The following is a 12842-nucleotide window of genomic DNA, read 5'->3' on the forward strand; positions in this document are numbered from 1 at the left end:
CTTTGTCCCACCTCTGGCATATAGCATACACATAAAAAACAAATATTGATGTGCACAGATAATTAATTTATAATAAATACTGCAATATTCAATAAAAAACAGATTTGGCAATTTTGATTTCATGGTGACTTTAAAGAACTGTGACTCTGCACACAGTTTTCAGTCCTGCAGTACCAGTGTAGTGTTTAGGATACAGAATTACTGAACTTTTAAGGGTGTTGTCTTGCTTCTCTCAAACTTATATTCTTTGAGTGTGTGTGACTGATTAAACACAAGCTAAAAACATAGGACCAGGAATGAGGAACCTGCTTTACAGACACATCTGTTTTACACACGTCACTCAAACACAGAACCAGGAAACAGGAAACACTTGAGTTCAGAGAAAGAGAAACTGAAGTGTAGTTGAGCGGTGTGTTTGTGTCTCTGTATTCATGCAGTAAAATGGCAGAAGCCAGAATTTCAGTGGATCAGAGTGAGTTCCTGTGTCAAGTGTGTCTGGATCTCCTGAAGGATCCAGTGGCCATTCCCTGTGGACACAGTTACTGTAAGATCTGTATTACAGGCCGCTGGGATCAGGAGGATCAGAAGAGAGTCTACAGCTGCCCTCAGTGCAGACAGACCTTCAGTCCAAGACCTGCTTTAGCTAAAAACACCATTCTGGCTGAAGTGGTGGAGAAACTGAAGAAGAGAAAACGTTCTGCTGACTGTTACGCTGGAGCTGGAGATGTGCAGTGTGACATCTGTACTGGAAGAAAACACAAAGCTGTCAAGTCCTGTCTGGTGTGTCTGAACTCTTACTGTCAGAATCATCTTGAACAACATGAGAGTTTCTTTAAAGGAAAGAGACACAATCTGACTGATGCCACTGGACGACTCGAGGAGATGATCTGCCAGAAACACAAGCTCCTTGAGGTTTTCTGCCGCACTGATCAGAAGTGTATATGTGTGCTATGTATGGATGAACATAAAAACCACATTACTGTATCAGCTGCAGCACAGAGGACAGCGAAACAGGTATGAACTTAAAGAGTCCCATTATGATCATTTACAGGATCATCATTTTGTTTATAGTGTCTACTAGAATATATTTACATAATTTAATGTCTGTTTTCACCCTCTGTCCTAAGAAGAAGGTTTTAGGACAACTTTCATGAAAGGTTTTGATCCACTTCAAATGTTGACTACTGTATATAAAATTGCATCTTAATAAGATGTCATTAATTTTTTTAAATTTTAATTTTTACTCTTGTATCATTAGAAACATTAGATTATTTGAGTAAGTAGAACTCAATACTTACATTTAACACAATCTGCCTTTGAAGGATACAGCCTCTGAACTGGGACACAGCTTGCCTCTTCTGAAGCGACATGAAAAATAAAATATGGTGGCATGTTTAGTCATGAAACGTGCAAGTGCCAGTGAGGTCTGATGTTATTGACATGTCGCCATATTTGACTTGGGCTTTAGAAAAAGACTTCTTTTTCTTACACTTCTTTTGTGTACAAGTTTGGCAATACATGAGGATGAGTAAACAATGAAAGAATTGACATTTGTTTTGGGTGAACTATCCCTATAAAACATTATTGCATTGATGAAATAATTCTGGCACTTATGATTGAACCTATAATCTTACCATACAAGATCTTTAATCCCTCATGTCTCACCACTTCACTGATACTGGATTCATATGTGTTTACTTGATGATTCATGTGAAGTTTCTCCTGTCATTGGTTTGTTCTTTAGCACCAGCTGAAGGAGACGCAGAGGTTGTTCCAGCAGAGGATCCAGCAGAGAGAGAAAGATCTTCAGCAGCTGAGAGAGGCTGTGGAGTCTCATAAGGTGAGTCTGGAGAAGAAGAGAAGTTTGAGAAGTCTCAGTCAGGACTCACTGAAGCCACTGTGTGATTGTGATGTGTGTCCTAACAGCGCTCTGCACAGACAGCAGTGGAGGACAGTGAGAGAATCTTCACTAAGCTCATCCGCTCCATTGAGAGAAGCCGCTCTGAGGCCACACAGCGGATCAGAGATCAGGAAAAGACTGCAGTGAGTCGAGCTGAAGGACGACTGGAGCGACTGGAGCAGGAGATCAATGATCTGAGGAGGAGAGACGCTGAGCTGGAGCAGCTTTCACACACACAGGATCACATCCATTTCCTGCAGGTAACAGAGATCTAGAAGAACAGGATCATAGTGGACTTGAGCAAGAGACTCACAGAGAAACATTTCATGAGAGCAGAATGAGCCGTTGACTGAAGTGTTGATCTGTGTGTTCGGTTATTATATAATCATCTTTTTTTCTGAAAGATATATTGAGCTTCCAGACAGCAACAGCTCAAAACTTCACTAATATTTAAACTTTGTTTTAAAACAATTTGAAATCCATGAACTTCACCCAGCTAGATTTCCCATTATCTCTTTACTTATTTTTTATTTTATAATAATTTTGCATTAACAGATTATTTAATCCACAAAACCTTACCTTGGGATCATGTCCTAAGAGTTCTTGTGAATTTCAGAGCCACTAACTGCTCAAAAGTTATAAATAATGCTCAATATACTCGTTGCCTTTGAACTGCTTTTCCTGATCAAATCTAATCAACCCTGCCATGTGATGCCATTGATGCTCTTGATCTGTTACAATTGTTGGCAGATGTTTGATCATCAAGTGTTTTCCTAGAAATGTCACATGTAGTGTAATTGTCAAACACTAGAACTTATAGCTCTAACATGATATAATGAATATGAGAAGAATGAAGCTGATGCTGTGAAAGTGCTGGATTGAGGAGAGTTAATAAAGATCAACAAGAGCTGCTCTATTCTGACAGTGCAGGTTATTGGCTGAAGTGTGGAGGTGATGAGCTTTGATTTCTGTTTTCTGTAGAGTTTCCAGTCTCTCTCAGCTCCTCCGGAATCTACAGACGTAAATGACGATCCCTTCAGTTTTCTCTCCTCTTTTGATGTTGTGAGAGAATCTGTCTGTCAGCTGAGAGACAAACTGGAGGATTTCTGCAAAGAGGAGCTCAAGAAGATCTCTGACAGAGGTAAAGTCCTGGGGCTTGATGTATAAAAAAGGCATTGAAATGTGTGTCGGGATGTATTAAAAATAATCTTAGCATGAATATGTGCACACTGTCCAGACACTCTAGACCAGTGGTTCCCAACCTTTTGTCCATGAAGCCCCCCCTCCATACATATAAGAAACCCTGAGGACCCCCCCCCCCCCCCCCAAAAAAAACAACATGCAAATTCACTCTCTACCAGAAGGTGGTGCTTATGGAACAGCAGCAATACACTACAAAAAATGCTTTTCTTACTTAGTATTTAAATATCTAAAAAAATCTTAAATCAAGATGCTTTTACTAGATAAGTAAAATGACATAAGATATTTTTTCTTGTTTTCTGGGAAAAAAAATCAAGTGAGTTTTTGCTTAAAACAAGCCAAATTATCTGCCAATGGGGTAATAAAATAACCTTCCGTTTGGGACAGTAACAAGAAACAAGATTTCAAACAGAAACAAGATTGTTTGATTATTAAACAAGATTATTACATCCTTTCGGCATTCTGAAAAGTTGAGATGTTTTCATCTCAATGCACCTGGAAAACACACCACATGCACATTGCGACCGCATCGCTTCCATTATGAGCGCGCCTGCCCCACGTCTACATTTGAAATAACTGACTTGCGCATGGAAAAGACGCGTTATGTGAACGGCCCTAAAAGAAAATGACATCGAAACTTTTGTGAAGTAAGTCAGTTCCTTCAGAAATGCTTTCATATCAGCCCCCACCCCAATTGAATGTGTAGAATTGTCTTCCAATATTCTGAGCATCGCAACAGCGAGCTTGCTCTGCCCAGTACAGTATTTTCTCTGCTCTTATCTTTGCATCCATCTTCAGCATGTCCCATCTCTGGCCTCTGTTAATGTTCACACAAATGACATTTTGGGAAATTATTGCAATTCATTTTGTGTGCAAGTCCGGGACAAAAAACGGAACTGGACAGTTCTGATTGATGGTGGATAGACCGGTGCATCTCTACTACTGGCAACAAAAATAACATTGTTATTGTATACACACCAGCCGCTGCTGACTTTTCATTTTTGCTGCGGCTCTCACAGCTGGTGTGAACAAGCTCGCGTCTTTTGTGTCATAAAAATGTGATCGGTTTATGTGATCGACAAGCTGAGAGACCATGTATAGAATCAAAAGAATTTAATTGACAACATTTTCGGATAAGTGGCCGATCATTTGGTGCATTCCTAAAAACTATACAAAAAAGTTTTTCATATTCATATTTGACCTCAAAGCATATAAACTCTCGCGCCCTCCCTGAGAACTCTGGCGCCCCCCTAAGGGGGGCGCGGACCCCATGTTGGGAACCACTGCTCTAGACTATGTGTAACAGACGTAGGTCAGTAGGTTAGTAAGCTGTGTGTGACTGACGCTAATGGCTATGGTCTTTAGCATCCTTGTTAGCGCATACGCCTCCCATGCCGGAGACCCCGGTTAAAATCCCTTTCAGAGGGGGTCTAGTGTGTACACACTCTTTTACTGGAGTGAGTGGAGTAATGAAGTAAAGAGAATGATTTAAACTGCTTTCATATTGATAGGTTACACATTTAAATATTCCACTCCCATTAATGGAGTTAAGCACTCAAATTACATAAAGTCATTATCCAGAAGTTAAGCAAAAATTATATGAATTTAGATAAATTTAGATGGGTGGGTTGCAAGATTTTAAATTGTTCTCATTGTGTGCAGTCAAAGAAACAGCAACAAACATAATTCTGTTTTTCTGATGCCACACTTCTTTTGAAAGACGTGTGAAAGCTGGTGACACCTCTGTCAGATTCTGAGAGAAACACGTTGTCCTGATTCAGTATCTGCAGTCAGATGAGATATTTTCAGGCCTCAGAAAAACGAACTTTCCTGTCATGTCAGCATACTGTGCTCGCGGCACACAGTCTTCAATATCATGTGCAATTGCAGCTCTCTGTATATCACTGCACTATAAATAAAGTGGAAAAGAAACTATTACTGAGTCAAACTCAGAATTGATGAAGAGTTCACTGATTATATGAAATTCAATGAAGGTTAAATAATCTTTGAACTACAGTATGTAGTTATCTGCATGTCTCATCCATGAAGATGCAACAATGGAGAACAAGCTATTGGGGGATTTGAGAACCAGAGCTGATTGAGCAAGTTAACTTTAGCTATAGTGTGAACCCCTTTAGTAATGCCTGAGGTGAGGAATAATACAAAAGATCAGATTTACTCATTATTCCATTATCTAATTCACTACTATCTCAGTTACAATTAACTTACAATTAGATGAATTCAGTTGTGTTGTAGGCACTAAAATAGTCCAGTACAGTATAGTCAAACTCATTTTTATGTTGTATCACCACAGACTGGTTGTTGGCCTCTTCCTGGCCATCCCTATGAAAAAATCCTGGCTCCTCCCCTGCCAATGACAATACTGTACAACCACTTCTGTACGGAGGTGTGCTGTTAATGTCATGTGCAGACAGACAATATCCTAATGATAACTTCTGTGATCTTCACAACATTATGAAAAATACCACTGTATTTGAAGGAAATGGTAAGATTTGCAAGTTCTTTAAAATGTTTTGTCAATGAGACAATTGTATTTACACAGCAAAAATATACTTTAATTTCCATTAAAAATATACTATAAACATTCTGAAACATTTTTTTTTACCTTTACCTAGGGTTATTTACCTTTCATGCAAAATTGTATACCTTTAATTTGTTTAAAACAATTAAAAATACTATTTGGCCAGTGGAAATGAATGAGAATAAAGGCCTGTTCACACCAACAATGATAACTATAATAATAACTATAACGATAACTATATTAGTGTCCACACCAACAGATGACATTGTTCTGTTTACTCTGAGCGTGCCTGTATGTTGCTTTAAATTCCTCATGAAATCAAAATTGAAGATTTTTGTCTTTTAGTATGAATATGTTATTCTTACTGTTATCTATAACGCCAGCACCTGTTAATTCAGGAGTGAAACAGCTGCAAATGTGAGATTTTACTAACAAATCTTTAGTCATCTACTAGAGGGGGCAATTTGACCATTCTCCTAGCTAATCATTGGCTATGGTTACAACAGGTTTGGTGCAACTACAAGATAAAAGTGGGAGTGTGCCCTAAAAGGTTGAAAACCCTTGATCTATAAGATAGTGTGCTCAAAAACAATTACAAAATTCACATTTAGAAGATATAATCATTCAAAACTTATGTATCTCACTTCTGCCAATATGGATCAATGATTTTGATGACATCACTCTTCACTTCAGCTTCTCATCAGATTTTCTGTCCAATCAAATGCTCTCTAGAATCTGAAGCCCCGCCCCCTACATTATAAATAGATACTGAATCTGTAGCTGAAATTTGTAACTTGTTCACAAATTTATTATTTTTCACATGGTGAATGGCACATAGTGCACTATATAGGGGATAAGGAACGATTCAGACAATGTAAATATGCTTTCCATTGAGGCGAATGAAGTCTGGTTTCACGTTAGTGTTCATTATATACACATGCACATTATATACTTGTAGACGTGTGTGTGGTTCTAAATGAAAATAAATAACAAACATAAATAACAACATTGTGAAATAAGTATCCATATATATATATATATATATATATATATATATATATATATATCCAATAACTAAATAGTAACATGTAATTGTGCAAACGTGTCACAGATTATACCAAATATAACTGCTTAATCAAACCAAAGTATCAAACTATACAATATAGATAAATAATATCTGCACAAGGTAGATATTGGGTGGCGCTGTTCTGTGGCGACAAGCAGCTTAGCTCGTGTCCGTGTTTCTGTGTTTTAAACGCCCTTTAGGGTTTTTAATTTCCCTCTGAGGCGTGTTGTTTTAATGTTGTTTGTTTCATGAACATTTGCTGAGTATCTGAGGGATGGAAGTCACGTTTTACACCCTAATCTTAGTGACTGTTTTAAACTTTGTTTGGAGCGACCAGCAGCTCACACTCTGATACACCCGTGAATTCCTATTGGGATTACAATGGAGCCATCCTGCTGCAACTGACTCCAACATCAATTCACTGATTGGGAATCTGCCTCAGGAATTACTTATTGGTAAAAATATTAACTTTACTAAACAAGGCCAAACCAGGAAGCGGGGGAAAAGGGGTGGTGTGAAACAGCGAACCAGGAAGCTACTGAGCAGGAATCGCATCCCTTTGCCTTCAGTCATACTGGCTAATGTGTGGTCCCTCAGGAATAAGACTGAGGAACTACGGGCAAATGTTTTGCATCTGTGGGACTATAGGGATGCGTGTCTTATGGCTTTTACAGAGACTTGGCTCACCGAGTCGGATACGGACTCGGCACTGGAGATTAGCGGCTTTGGAGCTCCTCTGCGCCTGGACCGGGACAGTGAGGTAACACACAAAACACTGGGAGGAGGGGTCTGTCTGTATATAAATCGCAGATGGTGCAGCAATATTACTGTGCGAGAGCGGAGGTGTCACCCTGACATCGAACTGATGTCTGTGTCACTACGGCCGTACTATCTCCCCAGGGAGTTCCCACAGATTTTTGTGACTGTGGCTTATATCCACCCCAAAGCTGACGCCAAGTCCACTGCGGATATTGTTTTTAAAACCGTAAACAAACTTCAGTCTATTTCCCCTGCCATTGTAACTTAAAGAATACCCTTAACAGCTTTTATCAGAATGTAACCTGCCCCACACGTCGTAATAAAACTCTTGATCTGTGCTACGGCTCCATTAAAGGCGCATATACGTCCAAGGCGGGGCCAGCGCTGGGCGCCTCTGACCACAACTCTGTCCACCTCCTACCCGCCTACACCTCGGTGTTGAGGAGGGAGAAGCCTGTCAGAAAACAGGTGAAGGTCTGGTCTGAGGACAGCTCTTCAGCATTACAAGCCTGCTTTGAGTGCACAGACTGGACAGTGTTTCAGGACTCCTGTTCTGATATTGATGAACTTACTGACGTTGTCTGCAGTTACATCTCTTTTTGTAAAGACTCTGTTCTCCCGAATAGGGAAGTCAAGGTGTACCCAAACAACAAGCAGTGGATTTCTAAGGACATCAAAGAATTGTTAATCAAACGAAAAACAGTTTTTAATGAAGGTGATGTGAATGCAGATAGGGCTGTGAGAAAAGAAATCAGGGCTGAAATTAAAAAAGCTAAATTAAGGTACAAGGAAAAAATCGAGGCAGAGTTGAGAAGTAACAACTTGAAGAAAAACTGGAAAGGTATGAAAACATTGATTGGGTCTAATGAGAAAGCCAACAGAGTTGTCCTGGATGGTTTTTTTATCTGATAAACATTTGGCTGATGAATTTAATGTATTTTATTCTCGATTCGACAATTTATATTTATAAATGAAAGGTATCAGGGCTATCACACAGGCAGCTCCATCCATTACTGTGGACAGTAGTACTGTGGCTAATATTTTCAGGCACACTAGATCAAAAAGCCTGGGGCCAGATGACATTTGTGGGCAATTATTAAGAACATGTGCTGATCAACTCTGTCACATTTTCCAGCTGATTTTTAATTTGTCCTTGTCACAACAAAGAGTCCCTAGAAGTTGGAAGCATTCCATTATTGTCTCTATAGCCAAGTGCAGCTCCCCTAAATCTTTGAATGATTTTAGACCTGTAGCCTTGACCTCATTGGTTATGAAAATCTTCGAGAAAATTATCAAAGAGGCTGTCCTATCGCAGGTTGGAGATCAGTTAGATCCACTGCAGTTTGCATACAGGTCTGGCAGGGGCGTGAAGGATGCTGTGATCACATTACTGCACTTTATTTTTAGCCACCTGGATAGAGCAAAGACTCATGTTAGACTTCTTTGTTGATTTTACTTCTGCTTTTAACACCATTCAGCCCTTCCTGCTCGCTGAAAGACTGATTACGGATTTTAACCTTGATTTAAATTTGGTGAGCTGGTTATTGGATTTTTTAAACAGGCAGATCCCAGAGTGTGAGGGCCAATAGCACCCTGTCTGAAGTCACTTTTACATCTACTGGGTCCCCACAAGGCTGCTGTCTGTCTCCTCTCCTGTACATCCTGTACACAAACCAGTGTCACAGTTTGTATCAGGACAGATACATACTTAAGTTCGCTGGTGATTCTGTCATTGTCAGCCTGCTATCAGGGGATGAGTGGGACCATGGGCCAGTTCTCAGTGACTTTGTAGAGTGGGGTTATAGCTCCTTTTTACAGCTGAATGTATCCAAAACTAAGGACATGATCATTGACTTTCACAGGTCACCTCCTTCCCCTACAGTTATGGTCATTAAAGGCACGGACATTGAGCTCGTGGAGACATACAAATATCTTGGAGTCATTTTAGACAACAAACTGTGTTTTGAACCCTTGATTGATGCTGTCTCAAAGAAAATCCAACAAAGACTGTACTTCCTTAGGAAAATGAACTCTTTTAATGTCTTTTCAGAATTGATGACTCTGTTTTATCGTGCTTTTATTGAATCGGTTTTATCTTTCTGTTTTGCTGCTTGGTTTGGAAGCCTCTCCCTGACAAATAAAAATAGACTTGGTAGTCTGGTTAAAGTGGTGAGCCAGATTTCCAGGAGAGGTCAGGCTCAACTTGGGGAGTTATACATAAAACAGGTCCAGAGGAAAGCTAGAGTTATAGCTCAATCACAGGATCATCCCCTTAGAACAGAGTTTGAGCTTTTGCCCTCTGAGCGGCGTTATCGAGTTCCTAGATGCAGAACAAAGAGGTTGCAAATATCTATTATTCCATCAGCTGTGAGGCTCCTTAATGGCACTTAGCACTTTGTAATAACTTGCACAAGTTGCATTTTTGCACTTGATCGTGTTTTGTATTCTATTTGTTAATTACACATTATGTAATTTAGGGCGTTAATGTGAATTCCATCTCTGCTGGTTTGTCTCTGTTGGTGAGTGTTGTTTGTATGTTTATGTATTTTATGTGGAGCATTGCTGCAAATCCAATTTCCCCTTGTGGGACAATAAAGGTACTTTGACTTTGACTTTGACTTTTGCACTATATACACAAATCGTTAATATACACACAGAGACATTAGCCATAAATATCAAATATCAGCGCATCAATACCCACCAGAAATGCGCATACAAGATTATTCTGTCATTTCTGCTGTCTTTCTTACAATAATCATACTCTTCATGTCTGTTGATTTCCACAGTCACTTTCACCAACATTGTTCCCAGGACCAGGAATGACTTCCTACAATGTAAGTCACTGAGAAAACAAGCAGAAAAACTCACTGAGTGTCTTCATGTTCTTCCTGTAGAAGGAGAAAGAAAACATGACAAAAAAAGAGTTTTAGAGTTGATCATGTAAATGATGATTTGCACAGGATATCTGGTAATGTAACGAAGCTGGACTCAGGCAGGAATCCAATTGCAAGCTTTTATTAAAGGTGAGCGTGGTCGTACAGGCAGGGTCAAACAGGAGCAAACAGGAATAGCAAGGGACAGGCAGAATCATAGTCAGGGTACATGCAGTAGATCGAGGCAGTCAGATATCATTCACAGAACAGCAGATTCATCTGCTCTCAGAAATGATCCTCCATCATCTCATATCATGTAGAAGATCATATTAGAAATGTCTTAAGAATGGATGCAGGGATCATTTTCTCTTGACATGATAATCACACTCTTCATGTCTGTTGATTTCCACAGTCACTTCCAACAACATTGTTCCCAGGACCAGGAACGACTTCCTACAATGTAAGTCACTAAGAAAACAAGCAGAAAACCTCACTGAGTGTGTTCATGTTCTTCCTGAAGAAGGAGAAAGAAAACATGACAGAAGAGTTTTATAGTTGATCATGTAAATGATGATTTGCACAGGATATCTGGTAAACTGTACTGAGACACTGATGATATATTGAACATGAAGAGTACATTAAAAAATCAGATTCATAATTCCTGATTCTGATGTGTTTTATCTCCTTCAGATTCCCATCAGTTCACTCTGGATCTGAACACAGTGAATAAACACCTCCGTCTGTCTGAGAGGAACAAAGCGATTACTGGTACTAACAAAAAGCATTCGTATCCTGATCATCCAGACAGATTTGATTATTATGATCAGGTGTTGTGTAGAGAGAGTGTGAATGATCGACACTGTTACTGGGAGATTGAGTGGAGTGGTGATGTGGATATATCAGTGTCATATAAGAGCATCAGCAGGAAGGGACAGGGTCGTGAGTGTGTGTTTGGATATAATGATCAGTCCTGGAGTTTGTACTGCTCTTCCTCCAATTACTTATTCTATTACAATAACAGAGAGACTAAACTCCCTGTAAAGTCCATCAGCAGTAGAATAGGAGTATATGATGATGAAGATGCTGATGATGCTGATGATGATGATGAGGATGATTTAGAGTCCATCAGCAGGATAATAGGAGTGTATGTGGATCACAGTGCAGGAACTCTGTCCTTCTACAGCGTCTCTGGAGACACAATGATCCTCATCCACACAGTCCAGACCACATTCACTCAAATGCTCTATCCTGGGTTTGGGGTTTATAAAGGATCATCAGTGAAATTGTGTTGATGAATCAGAATAGATTGTAGAGAGATTCTACCCATAATGCTTTGCGCTCATGATGAATCAGTAACAGTGAGATGTTACAGAGTCTCTTATTTTCTCTTCATTACATTAATACTACAGCTGAACTTCTGTCAGTGAAATAACATGTCAGAATAAATGTGTGTAATGAAAAAAAACACAAAAAAATAAAATAACCAAAATAGCTATATTGTGATATATCATTATTGTTATCCAGGGCTGCCAAATGTTTAGCTTAAAGCTTCAGTCCACAGTTAATAAACAGAACTGCATGCATCTTGAGGAAGAACATTGTAGCCGGAGTTACTTTTCTCCGTGTATGTCTATGGCGAGTCACGCAGTTACTGTGATACTCTGTGGCGGGTCCTACCAGTCAGGTCTGAAATAGTCAGAATATGAACACTTATTATAAGTGTACCATAATGATTCAGGGTAAGACAAAAACACGGTTTGGAAAATGGATTCATGTGGGGGGGGGGGGGGTGACGACACGATACATAAGTATTCGACACACTAGATTCCAATCTTGATTCAATATCATTTGGATAAATATCAGGTACAGTGGCTACATGTTCATTTTTCTCAAGGAAATAAATCTCTCAACTAATGCTGTAAACATACAGGGAAATGTCTTGGGCTACGACTGTAACCCTGGTTCCCTGAGAACATGGAACTCGCACTGCGTCCTAGAACGCATATGGGTAACACCCTCGCATGACAGGTGTTCGAAAGGGAACTCACACCAGAAAATGGTGAGGATTCCCTGTAGAATCTGAACAGCTCAGAGATGGAGGTAAACAGGAAGTGAAACCTACCACATCTAGATAACGCACCCAAGGAGGCTCCGAGGAGCCAACTACTTAGATGTGAGAACAAATATTGCAAGCTTGGAATACTCGTTCGCCCAGCAAACATGAGCCATGTGCTCAGCATATCGCCTATCTACCCTTAAATGAGGGAAGCACAACATAACGCTACCAGATTGGTGAGGAGGCCTCAAGAAGGGCCTGCTACTCCCAGAAAACACGGCCGCGGGCCTGGGTTACCAATGCTGGAGCTCTAGGAGAGCGAACTCCAAAACCAATAGGAAGGAGAATAACGCATTCGACCTGAGCAGTGCAGGTGTAAAGCATGCATGGGACATAAATCTTGAAAATAGAGAAAGAGGGATCCACGGGATCCCAAAGGGACTCAA

General features: G+C 39.9%; 1 protein-coding gene across 3 annotated transcripts; it reads left to right on the forward strand.

The window, feature by feature from the left end:
- Positions 1 to 362: 362 nt before the first annotated feature.
- LOC125246287 (tripartite motif-containing protein 16-like) lies at positions 363 to 12009 on the forward strand. Of its 3 annotated transcripts, XM_048157229.1 has the most exons (7): positions 363 to 1014; positions 1745 to 1840; positions 1927 to 2160; positions 2882 to 3041; positions 10254 to 10301; positions 10753 to 10800; positions 11031 to 12007. In XM_048157229.1, exons 1-7 carry the CDS (start codon positions 442 to 444, stop codon positions 11630 to 11632), a joined length of 1761 nt encoding a protein of 586 aa, XP_048013186.1. In that variant the 5' UTR covers positions 363 to 441; the 3' UTR covers positions 11633 to 12007. The 3 variants fall into 3 exon arrangements, with proteins under 3 accessions (XP_048013186.1, XP_048013188.1, XP_048013187.1); XM_048157231.1 differs by lacking the exon at positions 10254 to 10301 and having other exon boundaries at positions 11031 to 12009; XM_048157230.1 differs by lacking the exon at positions 10753 to 10800.
- The last annotated feature ends 833 nt before the right edge of the window (positions 12010 to 12842 follow it).

The sequence above is a fragment of the Megalobrama amblycephala genome, linkage group LG14, assembly GCF_018812025.1.
Source record: "Megalobrama amblycephala isolate DHTTF-2021 linkage group LG14, ASM1881202v1, whole genome shotgun sequence".
Taxonomy (NCBI): Eukaryota; Metazoa; Chordata; class Actinopteri; order Cypriniformes; family Xenocyprididae; genus Megalobrama; species Megalobrama amblycephala.

What these genes read in the sequence shown, in the direction of transcription:
- LOC125246287 (XM_048157229.1), top strand. Translation starts at nt 442, where the DNA reads ATGGCAGAAGCCAGAATTTCAGTGGATCAGAGTGAGTTCCTGTGTCAA. An exon ending in CACAGAGGACAGCGAAACAG is followed by an intron (nt 1,015 to 1,744) that starts GTATGAACTTAA and finishes TTTGTTCTTTAG; the next exon opens with CACCAGCTGAAGGAGACGCA. An exon ending in ATCACATCCATTTCCTGCAG is followed by an intron (nt 2,161 to 2,881) that starts GTAACAGAGATC and finishes TGTTTTCTGTAG; the next exon opens with AGTTTCCAGTCTCTCTCAGC.